At 57.0% G+C, this 16,070-nt stretch overlaps 1 protein-coding gene and 1 non-coding gene across 4 annotated transcripts; both read right to left on the minus strand.

Annotated features, from left to right (window-relative positions):
- Positions 1–3,798: 3,798 nt before the first annotated feature.
- On the minus strand, positions 3,799–11,237 carry LOC102508020 (melanoma-associated antigen D4). Of its 3 annotated transcripts, none has more exons than XM_032474913.1 (13): positions 11,100–11,237; positions 9,937–10,147; positions 8,860–9,675; positions 8,262–8,468; positions 8,098–8,161; positions 7,788–7,867; positions 7,289–7,380; positions 6,598–6,677; positions 6,472–6,514; positions 6,017–6,079; positions 4,961–5,075; positions 4,201–4,631; positions 3,799–4,011 (listed from the first exon to the last, which is right to left on the minus strand). In XM_032474913.1, the coding sequence occupies exons 2-13, from the start codon at positions 10,144–10,146 to the stop codon at positions 4,002–4,004; spliced, it is 2,211 nt and encodes a 736-aa protein (XP_032330804.1). In that variant the 5' UTR covers position 10,147; positions 11,100–11,237; the 3' UTR covers positions 3,799–4,001. The 3 variants fall into 3 exon arrangements, with proteins under 3 accessions (XP_032330804.1, XP_032330806.1, XP_032330805.1); XM_032474915.1 differs by having other exon boundaries at positions 4,196–4,631; XM_032474914.1 differs by lacking the exon at positions 11,100–11,237 and adding an exon at positions 10,805–11,053.
- Positions 5,303–5,430, minus strand: LOC116662313. The gene has a single exon (XR_004318353.1). It is a non-coding gene; the product is annotated as a small nucleolar RNA SNORA11 (small nucleolar RNA).
- Positions 11,238–16,070: the final 4,833 nt, after the last annotated feature.

The raw sequence follows: 16,070 nt of genomic DNA on the forward strand, positions 1-16,070 counted from the left end.
CTTAACCTACTGATTTGTGCCACAGAGTGGACGAATCTCCAAAGCATTGAAGCAGACGGGGAAAAAGGCAGACACAAAAGATTACGTATTGCATGCTGATGTGTCTAACTGGCTCTGGGAAAGAGAATTCCCACCTATAATCGACACAGAAAGCAGGCCAGTGGTTTCCTGAGGCTGAGTGTGGATGCTGGGGATTCAGTGGGATGACGCCCGAGGGAACTTTATTAGCTGATGGAAGTTTTCTCTTTCTTGACGTTGGTGCTGGTTACTGGGATGGTAGCTTTTGTCAAACTCCATGAGCCTATATACTAAAATAGACACATTTTTGCTTGCAAATGAAACCCGTTTGATACAACAGCTAAAGAGAAACCTGAGTATCACTTCAGTTTGGAGGAACAGCCACTCAGTTTGCAAATAAGTGACAGCTAAACTGTAGCCTTCTAAGAATGAAAATATTCGCGGTGTTATCAGTCCTGCAATGTTCTCCTTGTGGGCAACAAGCAGGGGACTCTAGCCAGCCTCTGCAGTCCTCCCCACCCTGCTCCCGCACGGAGGAGCAGAGTGTGCTTCGGACAAGGATGCGACACTGCCGCTGAGGTTGGGCTGCATCCGTGGGAGCGCCCTTCTGCCTTGATTCCTGACCTTGCCCTTGTCCCTGGTGCATCCCAGTGTGGTACCTGCCCCACCCGCTCAGCCCAGCACTGGGGAAAGAAGTAAGAAAAGGAGATACCCGAGATTTGATACTTGGGCTCCTCCCCTGTGTCCCCATTCCGGGTGCTGGGACCCCAGATTCCTAGACAGCTTCAGAGACAGGATAAAGCGTAACCTGGGGCTGCTGCCTTCCCACAAAGCACACGATTACCTGGCTCTCAGCTCTCTCACGCTCCCTCCCGGCTGAAAGCAGTGGGCTACTCACAGTGCAGCTACATCTTCCCAGGTCTCCGCCCTCTGCTTTCAGAAGGCTCACTCGCGCCTAGACCTTGCCTCTGGTACCTGCTCCCTCGAGGCTGCCTGAAATATCAACGTGCTCTCATCCCTCTTTCCAAGGCCTCCCACACACAGACATCTGAGGACAGTGCAGGGTTGTTCCTTTGCTCCACATCCTCATCTCTGACCGCCCTCTGTCTTTAAAACTTTATTCTTTCACGTGGTCATTGGGTAGGGACACCCCATTTCATTTCTCCAAGTCTGTAACACTGGGATATGTCAACTGCTTCCAAATAAAACTACCTGTATTTGCTGAACTGCGAACGAGGGCAGCTGGCCTGGCAAGGGACTTCTGTGTCACCCTCAGGGGTGAGAGTCCATTGCCGATTGGGATGCTGACATGTTGGCCTCTCGGGGATGCTGCAGTGAGGGTGTGTGAGGACAGTGCCAAGCCGGACATGTCAGGAGGCTGGACGGGTGATGGCAAGTCTTCAAATTCTCCTCAGGAGCAGGGAAGCCACGAGGGCTGGGGTTCCGCCCCAGTGAAGGGGCTGGGGAGCAGTATGGGTTTCCTGGGTGGGCGGGAGGGTGGGTGTCTGCAGAGTGGTGAGGTGGGGGTGTCGCCCCCATGGCACGGTGAGCCCCTCGAAGGCAGTGGCAGCACACTACGGGGGGCACAGCACACATCAGGCCTCAAGGAGTCCTGGGTTCGAGTCGCAGCTCTGCCACCTGCTGGCTGTGGGACGTAGGGCAAGTGTGTTCCCTCTGAGAGCCTCAGTGTCCTCATCCATGGAATGGGCCTGATCACCCCTCCTATCGGGGCTGTCTGGTAAATGAAATCAAGGCCACGCTAGTAATTGCATGTCAATATTCAGGATAACTTCGTGCCTAATAGTCAATGACTGGATGCAAGTGAATCGGTGAACGCTTCACAACAAACGTCTGAGGAGTCAGAGGGCACAGGCTTGGGCCTGGGGCGAAGCTGTGGGAGCTGCCCAGGTGCGTGCACCCCTCAGCCAAGGCCCTGGCACGTAGCAGGGCCTCAGAAAGCACTTGCTGAGACGGGTTGAGGGCTTTTGTCGGGGGAAGCCTGTGGGAAGCCCGGGGCTGAGGGCAGCAGGTCCTGTTTGCCCTGTGAGGGAGGAGGATTTAGGCCGCCTCTGATGTGACCATCCTCTGCTTCTGGGGGACCCGCAGTCTGTCCACCTTCCCCAGGCCCCCCCTTCCTCCTTTCCCCCAAGGCTTCCCGTCTGCTCTCTTCCTCTCTGCCACCCTGCTGTCAGCACTGCCCCCTGCAGAGCCAGGGGAGCAGGGCCCAGGCAAGGAGAGGACAACCGCAGGGAAGAGGGGAGCAGGGGATAGCGCTGCAAGCCTGGAGGCTCGGGGAGGTGGCGAGGCCCCAGCACCCCACCTCTGAGGGCCGATTTCTCCTCCTTTCCAGATGAGCTGCCGTACCTCAAGTGCCTGCTGCACACAGCGCTCAAACGGACGCCTGCGGCTTTTGGTGAGCATCTTCCCCTTGCCCCTCAAAAGGCAGGTGTCTGCTCTGTGCACAACAGGGTATGGGAGGTTCCCAGGGCGAAGGAGCCAGAAATGTTGACGTGTCATTTACTGTGCCAGGGCTGGGGTCCCAAATCCCAGACCCTTCATCTGGAAAGCAGGACCTGGGAGGGGACTCAATTTATCAGAATCAAAGAGTCCATGGGGTCAACCTCAACCCAGCAGCCAGGGAGGCAGAAATCAAAGCACCAAGAGGGCAGAAACCCACCTGTAGCCCATGCTTAGGGGAGGGCCCGCACCGAAACATCTTCCTCGGGGGGGGAGTGACCAGGCCGACCCTCCGACGGGCTGCACTAGTGGCTCAGGGCTCTGCCGTGGCTCTCTGGGGATCCTGAACCATTTTTGAGCGAGGGGACCCGCGTTTTCGTTTCCAGGGGGCCTGGCCAATGAGGTAGCGGGGGCTGGGTCAGGACTCAGGTCTGGCTGAGAGACGGGCAGCTCTTCTCTGGGCAAAGAGGCAAGTAGGTGGTGGGGGCGAGGTCCTTATACCACTCTCTCCCTCCCCTCAACCTGAGGCCTTGTCCTCCAAGCTGTGGACATCACTGGGAGTCCCAAGAAAGCCCCACACAAGGCCCCTTTCTACAAATGAGCCCCTTCCCACGGGTCCAAAGTGGCTCTGCCCTCACTGTCGTCCACCTGGGGAATCAGTCCTAGCCCAAGCCAGCAGGCGTGACCCAGTCCTTGAAGGCACCGGGACCTAGGCCGGGCCTTGGCCCAACTGGGAGAGCCTTGCTTCCAGTGAAGAAGGGCCCAGAGCCTCCCGAAAAGCCTCGGGTCAGGGTCACGGCAACAGGCTGTCCAGGTCTGCATGCAGCTTCACTTTCAATAAATTGACTCTCAGCAGTCATCGCTTCCCTTCTACCTGCTCGACGGGTGGGAGTGTCACTGAGGCCTTCCTCGCTGTCCTCTAGACTCACTCGGTCTGAGGGATGAGCTCCTGAAACGGCGGAGGGCGAGGGGAGGCTTCCCGGAGAGTGACTCCGAAGACTAGGTGGCGGAGGCAGGTCCTGCTGGGTGTCTGTCGACCCTGTCCCTTGGTGGGAGGGACCGGCCACCAGCCCACAGCTCTCCACCCCATCCCTGCTCCTGCGGAACCCCGTTGGTGTCTAACTGGGGCCCCACCGTGTAGGAAATCACGAAACCGTGTGGTCGGAGCCTCTCACAGCTCACGGTCTCCACGCTCAGCGGGCACCCGCGCACCTCCCAGGCCCTCCCCACGCCTCCCTGCTCTTTAGGCTGAGGCGGCCTGGCCTCACCTGTCCCAGAGGGCCCGAGCACCTGCCACACCTGCCCAGGAAAAGGAGGCAGAGTCCAGGCTGATTTTGCAACTTTAATGAAACACTGATACCAAAACCACGACAGCACGACAAAAGCACACGACGAAAGCGGGAAGGGCAGAGAGCGCTGCATCTTGCAAGCCGTCTTCCGTGGACGGTGGACAGGGAGATGCTCCTAGAGTGCTCTGTCGGGAGGGGCCGAGGCGGCACTCGGGCTCGAAGGGGCTGCTGGGCTCCTCAGCGTTGCCTGCACACCCAAGACACAAAGGCCACAGCAGAAGTCCCATGACACGTGAGACGAGAGGGAGAGAAGGGGCAGACCCAGTGTCTTCTCATGTTCTCCTCGTTCCCCCCATGCCCAGGCTTTCCCTGCCTCCTGGCAGCCCCGCCACCCCGACCCCCTTTCATAATCTCAAGGATGGACTCGGAACCTTACTGAATCCAGGAGAAGAAGCTGGCACTGGTCCTGGCGGCATTTCTGGTCCGGATGGTGGAGCTGGTGCTGGGGCCGTCGAGGAGGCTGGTGCTGGCCGCAGCATTGGTGCCGCTGCTGACGCCAGCCCTCCAGGTGGCCCTCCGGTTGGCACGGTTGCTATTCAGAATGTACTGATGGTATCGGGCCCAGAAAGCGAAGGGGATCCGGGCCCAGGCGTCGCCGAAATCTCCGTCCTCATCCCAGGTCAGCAGCTCGACCTGTATGTCGTCCCAGCTCCACCGCCCAACCAGAGCCTCGTCCCCGATGTTCATCTGGGCCCTCATCCGCGCCCTGGCGTGTTCCTCAGCCATATCCACATCCATCGTCTTGAAAGCGTCATCCACGGCCTCCAAGAAATGAGCCCTCCATTCCCGGGGGTCTCGGTTCTGATACTGCCATGGAACAACAGCACCGTCCCAACAGCTGCCCCCCTCCTCCGCTGAGCACCTGCTTCCTGCCTGCCCCTTCCTCAGCGCTTGATGGAGTCTTTGTAAAAATCAACCCAACTGGAATCGGGCTCCTACTCTTCTGCGCCAGACCTGGGATTCCGCCCCCTCCACTCCCTACGTCTGCGAACCTGTGTGAGTGAGTGAATCGGGAACCTCTGTGGCCTCACTATCCTCACTGGATGAACGGCAGGACAAGTCCGGGACCCAGGAACGAACAAGGGACGGGAAGCGCCAGCCCCAGTGCCTGGCCCTGAACAGAGGCTCCACGTTACCTGGGCGATGAATCTCAGCACCCTCATCTTGCTGGTCTCGTGGTGGGCTCGCAGGCCCCAGAGGAACTCATACTCAGGGGGGCTGCTGTTGGGGATCTTCTTGTACTCCAGGTACCTAAGCGAGACAGAAAAAGAAACCTGCCGCCAGCCACACAGACCTGCTGCCGCACGAATGGCTCCCAGGCGGCCCCTTCCCAGCCCGGGCTCCTGCAGGACTGCCCTGGCCCTCCAGCCCTTGCCTCCTTCCCAGGCTCGCTCCCGGGCTGTCTGCTCTGATGATGAGGCCTTCACAGCCTCAGGCCATTGGTCCTGCCCAGCGGCCACGGGGAAGTGCGGGGGGACACGTGTATGGGGTTTGCTCAGGAAGGCCATGAGATTCGTGCCTCTGCTCACAAGGAACCCAGATCCCTGTCGGGTGTGTTGTAAACAGAGGAGACATTTCTTCAGGCCCCCTGCTCTGAGCACAGCCCACCACAGGGGCTCCTTGGTGGCCTGGCTGAGCCCTGGGGCAGTCGCCCACAGAAAATGACAGTGAGTTCAAGATACTGCCAGCCCAGAGCAGCGCACACCAGGCATCCTCCCCATCACTGGTGTGTGTGTGTGTGTCTGGGGGTGGGGGTGCTGTGCTCGCTCACGGGCCTGTGTGAGTGCACACGTGGACTTCAAGCACCAAGGACAGGCTGGGCCTCAGCTAGGAGGTCAGCAGGGCAGGGCTCCAGGCTCAAATGGCCCTTAACCCACCGAGGCCACGCTCAGACATCCACCCTCTGGGCGGCCTGCTCCTGAGATGCAAAGGAGGGGACGTTCTCTAAGAGCCTGGGGGGCAGGTGATGAATGAGGCGGTGCTTGCATCCCGCCCTCCTCGTGCTCTCGGTCCACATGTGCCCCCTTTTCCCAACCTCCCCGGAACCCTCCTCCCCCGACGCTCACAGCCCCTCACTCACACCGCACACCGTCCCTCTCCTTCACGTGTGGGCTGAGGAACGGCTTCCTCAGTCAGGCCAGCACACGAGGAAGGTCTGGGTGTGAGGCAAAGTTAACTCAGTCAGTACTCACTTCTGCTTCACAAAGTCGTCTGTAATGAGTTTCCTCAGATCGCCAAGGAACGGGTGCCTGACCCTGAGTGCGAGGAAAGGAATCCAGGACTAGAGACACTGGAGGACTGGAGCCCTCCCTAGCAGGACTGAGCACTCCCCGGCCTGGAGAGCGTCCCCATGGAGGCCTGGGCAGGCAGCAGAAGCCACTGCTCAGCCATGCCCCTGACAGGGATCTGATGGAGCCTCCAGTCCTGACAGTTTCTCTTAGACCTCCTGCGGGAAGAGGGCAGCCACACGAAGCAGAGAGGGGACTCAGAGCTCAGGACCATTTCTCCACCACCCTGGTGGGACCCATTGCACTGTACCTAGTCCAGGACGCCACTCCCCACCCAGACCACCAGGCTACCGCGATCCTGGGGCCTCTTGTGGCCAAGGACACACAGGGCAGTGGGAGCCCTGAGCCCCCAGTCATACCCGGAGCGTAGTCCCATCTTGCGTAGAGCATCCCAGAGGACAGCTACGAGGGGAGATGAGGTACGAGAACTTAGTGCACGAAGGTCAGACCGCGGGCGACCCCCCAGCTGCAGGTCAGCCACTCACCCTCGCTAGCACGGTTGCCGTTCATGAAGATGACTCCCAGAATCACCAAGAGGAGGCTCAGCCTGGGAGTGTCCTTGGTCCTGAAGGCGCGGGAAGAGGGATCCTGTCCAGTAGCCATTTCCCCGAGACCACAGCCGGCTCACCCACCTTGCCTCGCCTCTCCCAGACCGCTGCACTACCGGGCAGTCCCTCCCACTCTGCACTGCCTGCTACCTGATCCAGACAATTCACTCCCCCGCCTGAGACTGAGTCACTTCGTCCATCAAGGGAGGATGCGAACACCTCTTCCCAGGGTAGCGCCGAGGATGGGCTTAGGCGGGGAGCAAACGCTTGGGAACCACGTCCAGAGACACAACCAGCCCTTCCCTGCCCTCGGCTCATCGCATCGGGAGCCCAACTCGACGGGAGGCTCCCCTCAGGGCCACTCTGCCAAGCCCTGGCCAGGCGCTGACAGGAAGAGTTGAGCAAGAGGCCTGTTTTCCTAGGAACTTGGGGGAAGGGTGGGCAGCGGTGAAGCCTGGAGAGCAGCAAGGCCTCGCCCCAGGCTACTGCCCCTGCCAGCCCTCAACTACATGGCCCTGCTCACTGTGGGTGGGAGCTGGGCTCTGCCCTCCACCCTGTTTTCCTGTTTTCCTGAGTTCGGTGGGGAGGCACCACCAAGGAAGGCCATCACCCTCCTGCCCTCTCTCACTTTCCCAGGAGGCGGGCTGAAGAATCCCGGGTGCAGACGAGGATGTAGAGGTGTTCTTCCTTGTCGATCTCCTTCAGGTGGATCCCGAACTTCTACGTGGGGGACAAAAACAGAACGTGAGATCAAACGTCCTTGCTGGGCGTCCTGCCTGCAGGCAGCCACTCAGTTCCCCGTTAGAACTTTTCCTCAGTGGGGAACCCAAAGCCCTGGGCGTGGACGGAAGGAGAGGGGCCACAGAGGGACTGCCCTGTGGGAGCTCTGGCACTGCCGGCTGAGGCAATGGGTCCCACGTCAGGAGACAAGACATGCTCGGAGAGGAGCACGAGGGAGAGGCACCTAGGGAAGGAGGGACCCAGTGGAAGCTCCCGTGTGCAGAGGCCAAGGAGGGCTCCCTTCCACAGCAGAGCTTCCCCACATTGGGTCTCGGGGGCTGCAGGGTGCAAGGTTCCCTGCTGCTCCTGTTCCACGGGGCTGCCCCCTCCCCCGGCCCCGTGCCCACCTTCTCCAGAGTGTAAGTTGCTCGTTCAATGATCTCAGGGAAGTGTTCGTCGTATTCTCGGATGACGTCCTTCAGCATGTCTGCGGGAGAGGAGGGCGAGGAAAGCACCGGGCTGAGCAGGGGCCACAGGGCAGCAGCCCCTCGGTCATCCCTGCTGAGGGGGGCGCAGTCAGGCAGGCCCCCACACTGTGCACCCGGAGCGATCAATCAGCCAGGGCCCGATGGGTGCGGGCAGGTGATGGGAGGCCCACAGGACAGGGCTGGGGGAGGGGGGGAGGGCAGAGATCAGGGAGGGGCACAGGTTGCCCACCTGAGCGCTTGATGGGGATCTTCTTGTAGTCTTTAATCATCAGATATTTCACCAACTTATTTGCCTGGAGAAGGAAGAGCACATGGGGGATCAAGGCGTGGGGGACCTCAAAGAACTGGCCCCCTGGGGAGGAGGAGGGAGATGGGGAAAGGCAGGCCTCTTACCCTCTCTTGCAGAAGGGTCACGTTGCGGGGCGGCAAGCACAGTACGTGCCGTGAGGGTACCTGGGACCTCAGGGCCATCGGGGGCCGGGGGGCTGGCTGAGGCCGCACCGTCGTCACTGGGGGCTGCGATGCCCTCCAGGTCGGTGGGACCACGGGAGGCTCTCTCTCCTCCTCGCTGCTCTCATATTCGTCATCCAGGTGCTTGGACTGTAGCATTAGAGAGAGGACAGACTCAGGGCCCGCAGGCTCCCGGTCCAAAAGGCTTGGCACACATCTTAACCAGAGCAGGTACTTGGAAACAGGGGTAGTACGAACAGCGGATGACATGTGCTGAGTGCTTACTAAGTGCCAGGCACTGAGCCAACCACTCCTCCCTCCAGGCCCGAGGGTAGGGACTCCGTGGAGTAAAAACATGCTAGTAAACGTGCCTTGGAGAAACACGGGCCAGCTGAGAGAACAAGAGGGCAGGGGGGGAGGGGAGCGGAGGGGAGCGGAGGGGAGGGGAGAGGCGGGGCACAGGAGAGGAGGAAGCAGAGGGAGGAGAGGGCAGAGAAAGCAGGAGAGCCAAGGGGGGCTGGGGACAGCAGGGAGGTCTCACCTTCTTTGTCCTCTTGCCTCCAGTCCTGGCCCTGGGCTCAGCACTCTGCTGAGCGGTGGCAGCTGCCCCCTCAGGCTCAGGGATGCTCGTGGCCATCTTGGCCTTGGCAGCGGCTGTTGCCGCCACATTCTGAGGCTCCACCCACCGAGTCTTGGCCACAGCCTTCCCAGACTTGGTCGTCTTGGGCCGAGTGGCTGCCCCCTCCCCGGCAGAGGCCGCCTGCGGTCCCCCGGAGGCAGCACTGGGGCCCTCTGTGGCAGCCTCTTGGGCTGGGGCGGGTCTCTTGGGGCGTGGGAAGGCCATGCCACTGACACCTGCCGGCTGGCTGAAATCAAAGACATCGTTCTGACCCAGGAGGGCTGTCTTGGGCCGGGTGGCCTCTGTCCCACTGGTGCACGGGGCCTGGGAGAAAACACAGGCCGAACTAGGGCCCTCGCTAGCAGCCTCCTGGCCCTGGGAGGATGTCTGGGGCGGCGTGGAGGTTGCGGGAGCCCCGGGGGCGGCCATCTCGCTGTTGACTAGCATCTGGGAGCTGTGCGGAGAAGCGAGGCTTGTCTCAGGGGTGGCTGCCTGAGCCTCGGGCTGGGCATCTCCCCCTGAGGCCTGGCCTGTGGCCACTGAGTGGTTAGCGACCACCTGATTGTAGGTGGCCCGGGCGGCAGCGGCAGCGGCCCGAGCAGCTTGGTTGGAGGCGGCGGCACGGGCTACGCTGGCAGCACGGGCGGCAGCCTCGTTGGCAAGTGTTTCTGGATCCAGTCGAAATGCCTCCATCAGAGTCCTGGCCAGCATAGGGTTTTCCAGTTCCCAGGGCTCATTCTGCAAGACCAGGGAGGGGAGGGGAAGGCAGACAGCTCCACAGGCTCTCCCTGTGCTGGCCAGCCTCCTCTCAGGGGCCAGCATCCCCGACCACCCCCACAGCCTCCCCAACCCCTGTTCTCCCAGCAGGAGAGGGAAGGTTTGGGGAAGCTGGGCAGTCCTTCCCCATTCAACCCTCTCCCTTCACCCACCCTCACCCTCAGCCTCCCTGGAGTCACAGGAGAGAAGGCCCAGGGCTAGCAGGTGGCCAAGGGGCCTCACCGCTAAGATGCGGAAGCCTGGACCCAGGCTCCCAAAGGCTCTGAGGATACGGATGTCAAAGCTGGTGAGGGCGCCGTAGCCTCCAAAAGCACCAAATTCTTCATAGTCGTTTCCTTCAGCCATCTCTTCCTCCCCGACGTCATCGCTACCCTCGTCCATGTCTTCCACGTTGTAGCCTTCGGATTCCATGCGGTAGCTTCCCTCAGCCATGCTGGGGGTCCCAAGGAGAAGAGAGCTCAGCCTGAGAAAGCAGGGGGAGGCCTCTTCCGGGGGAAGGGGCGGGATCCCTGGGAGGTTGGGGAGGGGGCAGCAATCATCAGGTTACCAGGCAGTAGGTACAAGGGGGTGGCGGAGTGAGGGCTGCAGGGGGAAGAGTCTGTCAGAGACAGAACCCCAGGAGAAGGATAGGGGAGGTCGGAGGAGACCCGAAACTGAAAGGGGACTTTAGGACAGGCAGGCTCCCCATCCCAGTGGCTGGATTGGAACAGGGGGTGGACTGGCGGGCATGGGTCCCAAGAGTCACAGTGGGGATGCGTTGACAGAGGCAGAAATAAAGCGCTCGAATTTAATGGCTGGAGCAGGGGGCTAGGCTGCGGGCGGGGGAGCAGGTGAGATGAGAGGGCTCAGAACACGGGAGCCTCGGGAAGCTCTGGGAAAATGAATCGCAGGGACCCTTTGACTAGGTCCGGGTCGGGGGAATTCAGCTGATCCCGACCGGTCTAGGTTGGCCTCATATAGGACCGCTCCGGGTGGATGGGGTGGGGTCCTCGGACCAGGTGAGGCTTAAACTGGAGCGACGGAGGTCTCAAATGCAACTCCAGGAAGGGGGCAAAGCGGTCAGCTCCGCTGGAGTGATCTCTGAGCTCACCGTGCTTGGGGTGGGGGTGGGGCCTCTGCTCTCAGGAAGCCCAGCAGGCAGCACACTGGTCTGCTAAAGGGGTTCAGAGGGTGGGCTCCGGTGCAAGCAGGGCTCAGGTCGTGGAGCCAGCGTCTGGCGGCGGAGGTGGTGGAGCTGGCGGGGCGCTCCTATCTAGACTGCGGGTCCAACGGGTTCGGTTCTGCGTGCTTGGGCTTTGTTCAGATCCGGGGGTGGGGGTGGGGAGGGCGCGGCGTACCGGCTTCCACTCGCCCTCTCCTGGTCCTGCCTGGGGCTGGATCCTTACCTTCCCTGGAGCTCCAATGGCGTCCGTCCACAGCACCAGGAACCCCGCAGCCGCGCCCTCGCCTACTGCTGCCAGCACAGCAGCTCCGACCACCCCGCCCCTTTGCTCCGCGCACCCCGGGCGGCTGGGCAGCCTGCGCATGCGTCGACCCCTCCAGCCGGCCCGCTTTCCCAACAAAAGCCCTTTCCAGTGGGTCCCCAGTGCGCATGCGATTCCGCGAGTGGGTGGGCGGGATTGGGGGGGGGGGCGTTTGCTCCTTCCCGCCAGATTCCCCTCTCGCGCCCCCCACCGCAGGCCCTGGAGTTCCGTTCCACCCATCCATCACCTACCCTCAATCCCCCCACTTCTGCACAATTCTTCTCAGCCCTGCCCTCCCCCTTGCCTCCAAGTTGCTCCAGTGTGGTCTGGAATACACTATGCCCCTCTCCCCAGCATGACCCCCTAGCTCACCGGTAACAGAGGTCTCTAGCTGAGTCTCTAACTGCAAGGAGAGAAATGGAAATGGGGAGAGGATGCCAGTTCCCTTTGTGTTCCCTCCACTATCCATCTCTGGCTCCCAGACACCCTGGGAACATCGGCTTCCCCTGCACTCTTTCTGCAGCTTGTGTGTCCCAGCCCTTACTGTGCTGGGCGTTGTCTTCCTCTCATAGCAGCCCCAGGGGAGGCGGGGTGGATGTCACCGCCCCCATTTTACAGATCGGAAAGCCGAGGCACAGACAGGCACATGACAAGACCGTGGAGCCAGGAAATGAAAAATGCAGAATGAGGGCCCGGGTCTTCCTGACTCCCAAAACCCATCTTCCACTCGTGCTGGCCCCGGAGGCTGAGGCACCCTCCCCTCTTCAGTTTGAGTAACGGATCCACCCCACCTCCCCTGCCCTGGTCAACATCTGTCCAAACAACCAAGGTTTGTGTTCTCTGAGACCTAAGCTCTTGCTCTGCATCTGGGAGGACACAGGGAGAGGCCCCAGCCCCTACCCTCTGCCTGCTCTATGTGGGTCCGTCCAGGTGTGGGAATTGCCCCTTGGGGTCCACTCCCTGCTCCGACTGTCCGGCTTCTTCGCTGTGACTGGCACAAACGCGCTGCCCCTGAGGCCTTCCTGGTGCCCACCGAAGTGGCAGGACAATCGGGCACTTGTGTGTCTGAGCCATGGCAAGCCCTGATTCAGAGTAAATGTTTGCCCTGGTTCCTTCCAGGCCTGAGGCCTGGGGCAGCTGTGATCTTGTGGGTAGAAGCTGGGCTGGACTTCAGGATTCCATGGATGGAGGGTCGGGCCAGTCTGTCGCTAGCTGTGCGAGCCCGCTCAGGTCACTGGACATCTCTGAGCCTGGCCTCTCAATATGCAAAATGGGAAGCAAAAGGAGCACTTAACTGGGGTCCTACCCAACAACACACACGCTGCTGCGTTTCCAGAATGACTGGGGAAAAATGCTCTGTTCCCATCTCAAATTGCACCTGTATTTTTTTTTTAACGAACAAGCAAACAAAAGTGGACTTTTATATTCATTTTTATGTCAGCCTCTCCAGGACCCCTGTGTCTGAATGGAAGCTATTGCTAGGACCACAGCTTTTGCTCTCCAGTGACCAACATCCATTCTGCCTGGCTGGATGGCTTTCCTCAGCTGTTGCATAGCAACCGCCCCTGTCAGCTGCCTGTGCCTCTCCAGCCCTTCCTGTGTAAAGCGTTTCTGTGGGAGGCTGCCAGACCTTAGAAACGAAATCCTTGATGAACTGCTATATGCTAATAGAAGATGCTATGTTCCCATCTCACTCTGAAACTGCTTTGTACAAAATCCACAGCAGACTTTTATATTCGTCTTTGTTTTTTATTCTTATTTTTCTTTATCCTTTTTTTTTTTAAAGTATCATTGACATATAACAGTATATTCGTTTTGGATGTATAGCACAATGATTCAATATTTGTAATTATTGTGAAATGATCACCACAGTTAGTCCAGTTAACATCCATCACCACATAGAGTTTTAATTTTTTTCTGATGATAACTTTTATCATATTCATGTTTGGATCAGCCTCTCTATGTGCCATATACCATATAATTAAATTTGGTATTATACGCTAATAACTCCAAAATCTGCCACCCTACTTTGAACTTCACCTTTGAGATCCAAACCCATATATTCACTTGTCTACATGACATCTCCCCTTGGACGTCGCCAGGGCTCCTCACGGTGTTTCTGTCTCACTGTGGTATTGGTATATCCATCCCTCCCTCACACTCACATCCCCTGTCTTTCTTGTTTTTAAAAGTCCCATCTTCACAATCTCAACAAATGGCACCATGATGCACAGTACTCACTTCGAAAAACGAAAGTCACCTACCACCACTACCCCTTTCTCGTACGTGGCACCCAGATGGGAAACCTTTGCAGCTCTCCCAAGCTACCTCTCTGTGCAGCTCTCTTCCTGCCATTACTCCCAGAAATTTCTAGTCACGTTGGCCTCTTGGAATTCTCAGCTCTGTCTCCCTCTCTCAGGTTACCCGTCGAGCTGCGTTTGCGTTCAATCTCCCTGTGCTGCAGCCGGTAAACTCTGTCCAGGGAGAAGTTGTGGGGAACTGAGCGATCCAAGGAAACACCTCGTTAGTTTCCGTTCTCTTCGGGATCACTGCCGTGTGGCCCATGGTGCCACGACATAAAGCTTTATAACTTTTTCGGTTTATAGATACTTAGGTGGGAGAGCAGATTGGATTCATGTTAGTCCATCGTTGCTGGAAGCATGATAGCACTTAAATTTTTTTATGTTCAGACACTTTCACTGAGCACTGTGCTTTTAAGATATATCCACTCTGCTATGCATGGGTCAAAGTCTAAGTGACCATGCACAGGTAACACGTACTGTGTATTCATGACATTTCACTTATGTGTTCCCCTGGAGACATAAAATCGTACTTCTTACATCAGGCAATAAAAAGCCATTGAAGGTTTCTAAGCAAGGTGTTGTCATATTGGGTTTTATGCTCATTTTGTTAAAAAGGATTTTCTGGAAAAAGGTGCAGAGACTTGTAGAGCGGCAAGAATAGAAAAACCAAGAAACTGATTAGGAGGCTCTTTTCATCAGACTGGGGAGAAAGAATGCTGACTCTTACAAGAGCCCACCAGGAAGATGGAGATGCTTGTTCACCATTCATTTCTTGGGGAGTTCCTTCCTAATTGGTCCTAAGTGGTCTGCTCCTCTTTTCTGGATTTATATCAGAATGGCAGCACTCTTCTGTATTCCTAGGAATAACAGTGATGCAAAAGCAGGTCTACTGGCAACCAGAATGTCTGTTGATATGAGGGCTGGTTCAGGCTTCCTGAATTCCATTGGTTCCTCACACCTGATTTTTTTTTTTTTCTCAGGGGTTCATGCACAAAGCTCACACGACATGAAGCCTGTTTCTGATTCTTATGCTGGTTCTCACAGAAGCAGTGTATCCTCATTTTCTCTCTCAATACTTTGACTGTAACGTTTATGCTGCCCAAAGGGGAAAATACATCCCTTTGCTGGCCCACTGGCTTCTTCTATTCTTTGGTTGTACCAGTAACAGAATTGATCATTTCAGGTCTTCCTCAGTAACTACTTCCACATATCAAACTCCTTTCTTTCCTCGTACAGAACACTGTTTGATGTACTTCACATTTTACAATTGCTTTGAAATAGACAACACATATCACTACTGCTCTTTTTGGAAATGTTTTTCAGCTATTATTCGGTTGTCTGTTGATAATGTTTTGCTCTGTTCTTTTTGGCTTCTCACCAGTCACCACCCTCATCCCTGAAAAAGAAGGATCTGAGAATCAAAAGGAGTTATCTGATGATCGCTTTTTCTTGCTGACCACTCTCTGAATGAGCCTCACAAGTGTGCTGCTTGATCAACCTCTTGCTTAGACCTGTGTTAACTGTCCTGAGCCTACTGTTAACCCCTGGGAAACCGGTGTCGTACTCTCATAAGCTCTCATCATGCTTGCTTTACTCTGTCCTCCCCAAATACATCCCACTGAGGGGCCATACACCATTACACGAAGGTACCCAAATATGTTCATTGCAAACTTTAACTCATTGTCTCAGGGGAATGGAGTGGAGGGAGGATCTGATGGTAAACTAAGGTCATCATATCAGAGATTTCTGTGTGGTTAGCCCATCTCCACTTCAGTTCATGCAAGTCCTCAGGACGTTACCTGTAATCCTCCATCAGCTTAAGGTCACAATTCAGGCCCCTGGTGAATTATAACAAAGCACAGAGCTTGGGAAATATTAGCATTTCAACGCCAAAATATGGCTGTTTCTTTCTACTGAGTCTCATTCATCTAACATCACCCGCAAAAATGTCCTTGGGATCAAGTGATCATACTTACAACCTTTTTGCAGCTTGTGATAGTCAATTCTCTGGTTCATTTTAGAGGTTTGATAAAAGAAATTCCCAAAACCGGCAGCAAGGCAACTTCCATCTGGAATTCTTGCTTTGTCCCCGAGGGGACTCAGTCTCTTTCCAGCACCCCACAGTGGGGAGTGTTCCCTGGTATACATAGGAAAGACTTGATAAGATACTTCTTGTTTTCCTTTCTACAAAAGCGACGCACACATCAGTCTCTTGCCTTTACAGTATGTGCTTCCCACATAGCCACCTGAATGGAGCCTGCTTCAGAATGAGGAGTGAGTTCTTGTCCCTGTCCCGTTCTCTGCAGCCTTGTCATTGGTGCGATCCCAGCTGCTAGGTTTTCACCAGAAGCAATGAATGGAGTAGGACCTTTGTTGCCTTAAATTTCTACAAACCGCTTTAGTTTTTCATGGCTGATGTTAAGAGCTGGTGCTGATGGAAAGAAAAAGGGGCTTGTCTGGAATTCATTATTTCAATCATCACCCAGTAAGGCGTGCTGTCGGGGAGGGGTGCTCCTTTGATTTCTGCCTGCCCTTGGTTTTCTGCTTGTCACTTTGCAGTCCCACTTTCTTTCTCTCTCCTCCATCTCTC

The sequence above is a fragment of the Camelus ferus genome, chromosome X (genome assembly GCF_009834535.1).
Source record: "Camelus ferus isolate YT-003-E chromosome X, BCGSAC_Cfer_1.0, whole genome shotgun sequence".
In the NCBI taxonomy this organism is placed as follows: Eukaryota; Metazoa; Chordata; class Mammalia; order Artiodactyla; family Camelidae; genus Camelus; species Camelus ferus.